Source organism: Chaetura pelagica, unplaced genomic scaffold (assembly GCF_000747805.2).
Source record: "Chaetura pelagica isolate M959 unplaced genomic scaffold, ChaPel_1.0 scaffold1, whole genome shotgun sequence".
Taxonomy (NCBI): domain Eukaryota; kingdom Metazoa; phylum Chordata; class Aves; order Apodiformes; family Apodidae; genus Chaetura; species Chaetura pelagica.
Genome location: NW_009951948.1, coordinates 355,193 through 362,196, shown reverse-complemented (window position 1 = coordinate 362,196; position 7,004 = coordinate 355,193). Strand labels below are relative to the sequence as shown.

Here is a 7,004-nt window from a genome sequence, read left to right as displayed (position 1 = left end):
TCTTGGAGCATGAAAATATGAAGAGCAAAATGAGTTGAAATGAGGATTGTTGCTTTTGCAGAATACTTTATTTAATTGTTATTATTATTCCAGGCAATAAGATCAGAGGGTTGTGTTTGCTATAGTAGGATTGGTATCTTCACGGCAAGTGGTAGTGGGGGCAGCTGGCATTGTAGACAAGACTGTGATGGCCTGAACTGTTAATAGGTCTTGCAGCCAGAAATGAAAGCAGGAAGTAGATTTCCTTTGGAACAGGAAAGTCCCTTTACAGTGGATGTTTCTCTCTACCATCCTTCCCTGGCCCCATGGTGTTAGGAGCACATCAGCTTTAAGCAGCTCATGTGCTGTGCACAGAGCCTGTGTTATTCAAGATACTCACTCCTGCTTCACAGACCAAGATTGTTCTTCAGGGTGGTGATCAGGGGATATCTGCCCTGCTTGCAGAAAGAGCCTGTGAAGTCATCCATATCAAGGGTCCAAACCATGGCACCTCCAAAATTGTTCTTCTTCAGCCAGTCAACCTGCTCAGTGCCAGGGGAGAAATCCCATTTAGTCCCAGGATCTGCTAATGCAGAAAGTCTCCTGCCTTACAATTAGCACAGCCACACCTCCCACCATACCTTGATCTTGAAGCTCTTGACGTCATCATAGCCAACCCATTCACTGCCCTTGTAGGCATAGGGCACGTCCTCGGAGGCATCCCAAGCCTGGGTGGCTCCGGAGTCCAGGAGTGTACAGATCTAGGAAAAAAGGACAGAGCGGAAGAAGTTAGCAAGTGTCCTACAAAAAAAGGGCAGTTGAGATATTCCATGGCTTAAAAATTCCTTGCTGGTAAGTTTGAGGAGTGTTTGTGTTGTTCTTGGTGACCCAGGTAAGAGGGAACATGTACCTCATAGTAAGCCAGTAATCCAGCCTCCCGTGTGTAAGGTCCAGCTGGCCCAGGTCCTGATGTTGGTGCCCCAACAGCGGTGTTAGATGGGTTTTGGAGAGTGAAACTATGTCCATAGGTTGGGAATCCAACAAGGAGCTTCCTAGCTGGAGCACCATTGTTCTTCCAATAGTTCATAGCATATTCCTGTAAAACAACCACCATAGTTCAAGTTTGTGCCAGGATTTGTAGGCAAGAGGGTGAGTTGTGTGGCAGAGGTTCCGAAAACACACTTACAACACTGAGTTGGGTGTTAGCCCCATTGTGCAGAGGGCTGTTCTCCCCAGTGCGTCCATCCCAGGCGCTATAGAAGTCGTAAGTCATCACATGGATGTAGTCCAAGTATCTGTGGAGAACAAAGCCCACATCTATCTCCTGGCCTTCTCAGTCACCTGGACCTGATTGTCCCTTTAATGCTGGATGTCTAGCCCTCCACATCCATCACCACATCTCCACATTCAGCAAATCTGGGCTCTTTGAGATATTTTTTGAGCTGGCCTTGTAAGTGCTGGATCCAATTCACTCCTCCTGAGGAGGAAGGAAGAGATGAAGACAGAGAGCGGCCTGCTCTGCTGCCCTGGGAACCAAAGGATGTTCCCTGTTGGCATGGAGTGGCTGGAGCCAGCCTGTCATTACACTTCCCTTCCTGAGGTGTCCCCTTGCACACCACACAAGCACCACTGTCTTAGCATTCTTGCCTTACACAAAGGAGCAGGGACTCCACATGCCACCGGGCTGGTTTCTGCCCAGTAGTGGCAGTTTCCCTTAACCACTCAAAAGGGACACCTCTTAAGTCAAAGAAATGGTACTCGAAAGTTGGCTACTCACTTCCCAAGCTCAGCAATCTCATAGCCAGCCTGAATGGTGGAAAGTCCTGCAGCAACAGCAGCGGTGACCATGAGACGGGGCTTGTTGGCCTGTCTGGCTTCCTGCTCAAAGGCTGCCACCATTTCCTGAGGGATGCCAAGAAACAGATCTCACCGTGGACAATTTGGGCTGAGGCTTCAAAGCCAGAGCAGTGCAGGGCAGAGGGGTTGACCAAATCCTTTTGTGTCAACTTACCTTAACCAGGACAGTGAAGAGAGTCTTGTCCTGGGCTGGACTGCCCCTGGCCCCAGGGTATTCCCAGTCAAGGTCCAGACCATCAAACTGGTGCTGACGCAGGAATCTGATGACAGATCTGATGAAGGTCTGGCGGTTCTGAGGTGTGGAAACCATTGTGGAGAACCTAGGGAGACAGAGCAGGACAGAGTTGGGGTTTGGTTGGTGGATCTTTCCCTCATTTCCCTCCCTTTCCAGGATGCAGTTGTGGGAAGGAGAGAGTTTTCACTTACTTCTCTGTCCCAAAATTCCATCCTCCAATGGCCAGGAGGGTCTTCAGATTTCTGTTCCTGTAAAGGAAGGGGTAGTAACATGTTTTAGTGTAAGCATCTGGTGTAGCTGCCTTTGTAAGAAGCGTCTGTTGGTGTGAAACCCAAAGAGCAAGTCCACAGCGCACCCAATCACCATGACCATCCTCAAAGCACAAGTGCTGGCAGCCTGCCTTCCCCATCCCTGCCCTTCCCATCACTATCAGCTGCTTCTCCCTGGCATCCCTTAGCCTTGGATTGTGCTTCCATTGTACAGAGAACATCTACTGAGTAATGGGAAAGGGCCCGAAAGGGAGAACAAGTGATATCCTTTGCTCTCGGTACGTACTGGTTCTTCAAGCCATTGAAGGATTTGTAAAGGGTCTCGTCATTCCATTCATAAGTTGTGATCTCATTGTTGTTCATCCCAGCAAAGGCGTAGATCAGGTGGTTGCACAGGAATGGGTCAATGTTGTCAGGCATGTATTTTCCCAGGCCAGGCCTGTATTGAGCCCAGTTGGTAAAGTAACATGACAGCACATAGGCAGTGCCTGCAGAGAAACAGAGGAGATGGACTGCACTGAGGACATACTAGTAACTTCAGGCAGAGTAGCATAATTAGATTTGATGAGAAGTGACTGGGCAGTGTTTCCCTGCCAGGTAAGGAGTTCTGAGAAAGTGAAGGAGGGTTGGCTATCCCTCTGGGAACTGGCTCTCCAAGGGAAAGAATGGATTTCTTTCCTTCCTCCTTTGGTTCAGGAGATGAGCCAGTCTGGGAGCCTCTTGCACCCTTAAACTCAAGAACTGGGGCCGTTCTGAGCAATGGGTCTTCCCCAAACTCAGTCTTTCTCCTTTGCTGCCACATCAAGAAGAGCAGAGGGAGAAGGGACCTCTGGTGAAGTGCCTGGGAGGTAGAAGGGTCTTTGTGTGTTTGCTGTGCTGCCTGTGTGACCTGGCAGTATGAGCTGATGCTGAAAAGGGTTTGGTAGAGTTGTTGGCTGGAAGCAAGTACATACCTATCTGGGCATTCAGCAGAAGGACCAGACCTTTAAAGAAAAAGTTTAAAATATAAAGGGTTTAATGTTTGTACTTAGAAATACAAAGTTCTTGTGCAGGACTGCACTGAATCAAATATAACATCATCTTAGCATCACTGCTTTCTATTAAAGCCATTCAAGAATCTGTGAATTCTCAAGGATGGCTCAGCTGATTGTTTATATGGAAGTGGGTAACATTTGTCAAATTATTGCAGGTAAAAACATAACAAGGAAACTAAGAAAGTGACTGTGCAGAATTTTGATTTTTAGATTTTTGCTCAAAAAGCACCATTGAATTTCCAACAGCTGGGAATTTGGTTAATTTTTAAAGCATAACATATCCACTCCTGCACTACTGAAATACGTAACTGTTCCTCCTGAAAAAAACTCCTATAGCTTTCCCTTTGACAGAAAGAGAGCGCAGCACTCCTAATCCCTAGAAATCCCCCTACATAACCACCCAGTATAACAGTGAAAGAGCCACAAATACTTGTCTAAAGGTAGAGGTCTAAGTTTGGAAGCAGGACTTACCGGTAAGTAAAGTAAGCTTGGCCATCTTTGACCAGGACTGATCTATTGCAGCTCGTCTCCCACTTTTATATGCTCCTCTTATTTCATGCCAGTCTTGGACCAACAAAGGTAGATAAACATTAAGAAATTAGGTAAAGAACAATATCACAAAACAATTATACCAGTACAATGGGCCTTAACTCTCCAGCTGGAGACACCACTATTATCAGGCTCTGCCACGTCATGGTGCTGCATGAGTCGTGGAAAAAGATTAGATGCCTTTACTTTTAGCAACATTTTTTTACAGTGACAGGCTGTGGGTCACCACCAATGATTACACAGTGATGGGTGGCTGAAGTGTTCACCTTGTGCTGTTGTTGTGTGTGCCCGGAGGTGGTAGGCACTGCCAAAACAAAGGTGGTTTACAAGGATTTTGTCCCCTTGGCTGGGGCAAGGGGACAAGCAGCGAGGTAGGACTGAGCAGAGCTCAGCTCACAGCAATGGGCTTTTGAGGGACACAAGGGCTGGGATTTCTTGCTGCTCTGTTGGGATCCAGGGGGCTTTGTGGTTCAAGCTGTCTGTTGCCCATGCCATAGGAGGTGCTGTGACCTCAGGAAAGCAGAGAGGGTTTCCTGGTGTCCCATGAGCAAAGGAAAATCAAGACAGCTTCCGCTGAGTTATGTCGCTAGTTGCCAAGATAATTTGCTTCAGGGAGAAGCATTATTTTGGAAGTCAAGCTCTACAAGAGAGAGCCCAGGGACTGAGCATCATGCAGGTTGCTTTTCTTACCACACTTTTCCCTCTTCTTTGTCAGCTGTTCCAGGAACTGAGAGACCTCTGTGTTGCCCAGTGTTCACATGTCTTGCTTTAGTGTTCTGTGAGGCTACATAGACAGGAATTACCTGAGTCTTTTATATTCCATATGAGATTGTCAGGCTTTTTTTTTTTTTTTTTCAAACAAACAAACAAAACAAATGTATCTGTTTTTGACTGAATGCTTTGCTTTGCTACTTAAAGGATGAAATCTTGTTCTTCAAAGCTTGTATTAATGGGAATTTTAAAAAGCACTTAGAGATGCTGTAAATGATATTTTTAACTCAGAAGATTCTGGCTGTGCACTTGAGGCTAATGCAAATGGTGCAACAGGACACAGCAGGTCCATGGCCAGTTGTTCTGCCCTGAGATGTTTCTTGACTCCTGGTAAGATGATGTGAAGGTGAATTTCCAGTAAGTCACCCAGACTTTGTTGAATGGAAGCCTGGAAAACACTCTGAGTGTTGCTCATATGCCTGCTGGCACTGAATCCACTGACCTGCCACTGAAGTTCATTAGACTTCCAGAGTCTGTGTATGGTGGGAAGAAGTAGAGCCAGTGATTAAGGAGGCTCATCAGAGTCAGGCATGGTGTTTGCACAGCCTTGCACCCCCCTCCTGTGAGGTGTGTCTGACAGCTGACTCTCATCAAACTCTAAAACCAGCTGTTTTCCCCAAAGCCCTTTTGCCATCTTGGCCTTCCTAACCCCAGTGGACAAGAGCCATTGCTTAGAGGGGTTGTTTTTATTCTCCCTGCCCGTGTTCTGGAGGTGACACAGATCACAGTGGGAGGCTGAACAGGTGAGAGATTTGAAGGTCAAAACAATGGCACTGTGTGTTTGGAGAGCCCTATCCTAACCCTTATCTGGATACAGAGGCATGGGCACGAGTCTCCTGGTACAGGGATATTGGAGCTGAGAGCAGATAGAGGGATTTGTGCTGATGGCAGCCTGACAGCAGCCAAGGTTCATGTCAGCAACACAGAGACAAGTATGAGGCAGATGTGCCCTTGGCCTGGTATATGCACAGGCGAGGTCCAGTTTTGGATTTCTATGTGGAGTGAGGCTGCAAAGATCATAGAATCATAGAATGGTTTGAGTTAGAAGGGGCTTTAAAGATCATCTAGTTCCAACCTCCCTGCATGGGCAGGGGAACCTTCCACTAGACCAGCTTGCTCAAGGCCTTGTCCAGCCTCCTTTGAACACTTCCAGGGATGGGGCTTCCACAGCCTCCCTGGGCAACCTGTTCCAGTGTCTCACCACGTTCCCAGGAAATAATTTCTTCCTAATGTCTAACCTAAATCTCCCCTCCTCCAGTTTTAATCCATTACCCCTTGTCCTCTCACTACAAGCCCTTTTGAAAAGTCCCTCTCCAGCTTTCCTGTAGGCCCCCTCCAGGTACTGGAAGGTGCTACAAAGTTTCCCTGGGGCCTTCTGCTTTCCAGACTGAACAATCCCGGCTCCCTCAGCCTGTCATAGGAGAGGTGCTGCAGCCCTCTGATCATCTTCATGGCCCTCCTCTGGACTTGCTCCAGGTGCTTCATATCCTTCTTGTGTTATGGGCTCCTGAATTGGACACAGTACTCCAGGTGGGGTCTCATGAGGCCTCTCTCGACCTGCTGGCTGCACTTCTTTTGATGCAGCCCAGCACACAGTTGGCTTTCTGGGCTGCCAGTGCATGTTATCAGCTCATGTTCAGCTTCTCACTCCCCATCACCCCCAAGTCCTTCTCTCTGGACTGTTTTCAATCCATTATCCACTCAGCCTGTATTTGTGCTTGGAATTGCCCTGACCCAGGTCACCACACAGTTTAGTGTTGTCATAAAACTTGAGGGGTAAAACAAGAAAGAAATACCATTTACACGTATTCCGTCAGATCTCCCAAGTTTTACACTGATGTTTGGACATCCAGATTATCCTTCTTTGGGTTCAGTTAATATTAATGGATGTAACTTTGAAAAACAGCTTCAGATTTTCAATATTTAGGTAGCTGACTACCCTTTTATTTCTCTGTATGACTGCATGTTGTTGTTCCCAAGTTTGGGGAATAGTTTAGAAGTTAACCCTATGATCTTTTGTTGTGAGTTTTCTACAAATCTTACTGTTGCTGCCACAGATGGTGAAAAATTAAGATAGTTTATAAGTTATTTTTCAGAGTCAAGGGAATTAACGAGGTATCGCTGGAAAGCCAGACTGGAACATGCTTAGTGCAAATGCTACACAACCAGGAACACCCATCTGTGAAATACCTGTGCTCTAGTAGGAGCAAAGCCACAATACTGCTTCCATATTATAGTGTGGAGTGTAACTATCCCTTAGGTACTCCTTTAAGTTGTGCAGGGAATAGATGGGTTCACAGGGCTTTAGCA

The 7,004-nt window shown here is 46.9% G+C and overlaps 1 protein-coding gene across 1 annotated transcript; it reads right to left on the bottom strand.

Annotated features, from left to right (window-relative positions):
* Positions 1 to 386: 386 nt before the first annotated feature.
* LOC104388579 (acidic mammalian chitinase-like) lies at positions 387 to 3,870 on the bottom strand. The gene is made up of 10 exons (XM_009997464.1): positions 3,846 to 3,870; positions 3,294 to 3,323; positions 2,627 to 2,828; positions 2,263 to 2,319; positions 1,991 to 2,156; positions 1,757 to 1,881; positions 1,166 to 1,274; positions 890 to 1,075; positions 621 to 740; positions 387 to 521 (listed from the first exon to the last, which is right to left on the bottom strand). Exons 1-10 carry the CDS (start codon positions 3,868 to 3,870, stop codon positions 387 to 389), a joined length of 1,155 nt encoding a protein of 384 aa, XP_009995766.1.
* Between the last annotated feature and the right edge of the window lie 3,134 nt (positions 3,871 to 7,004).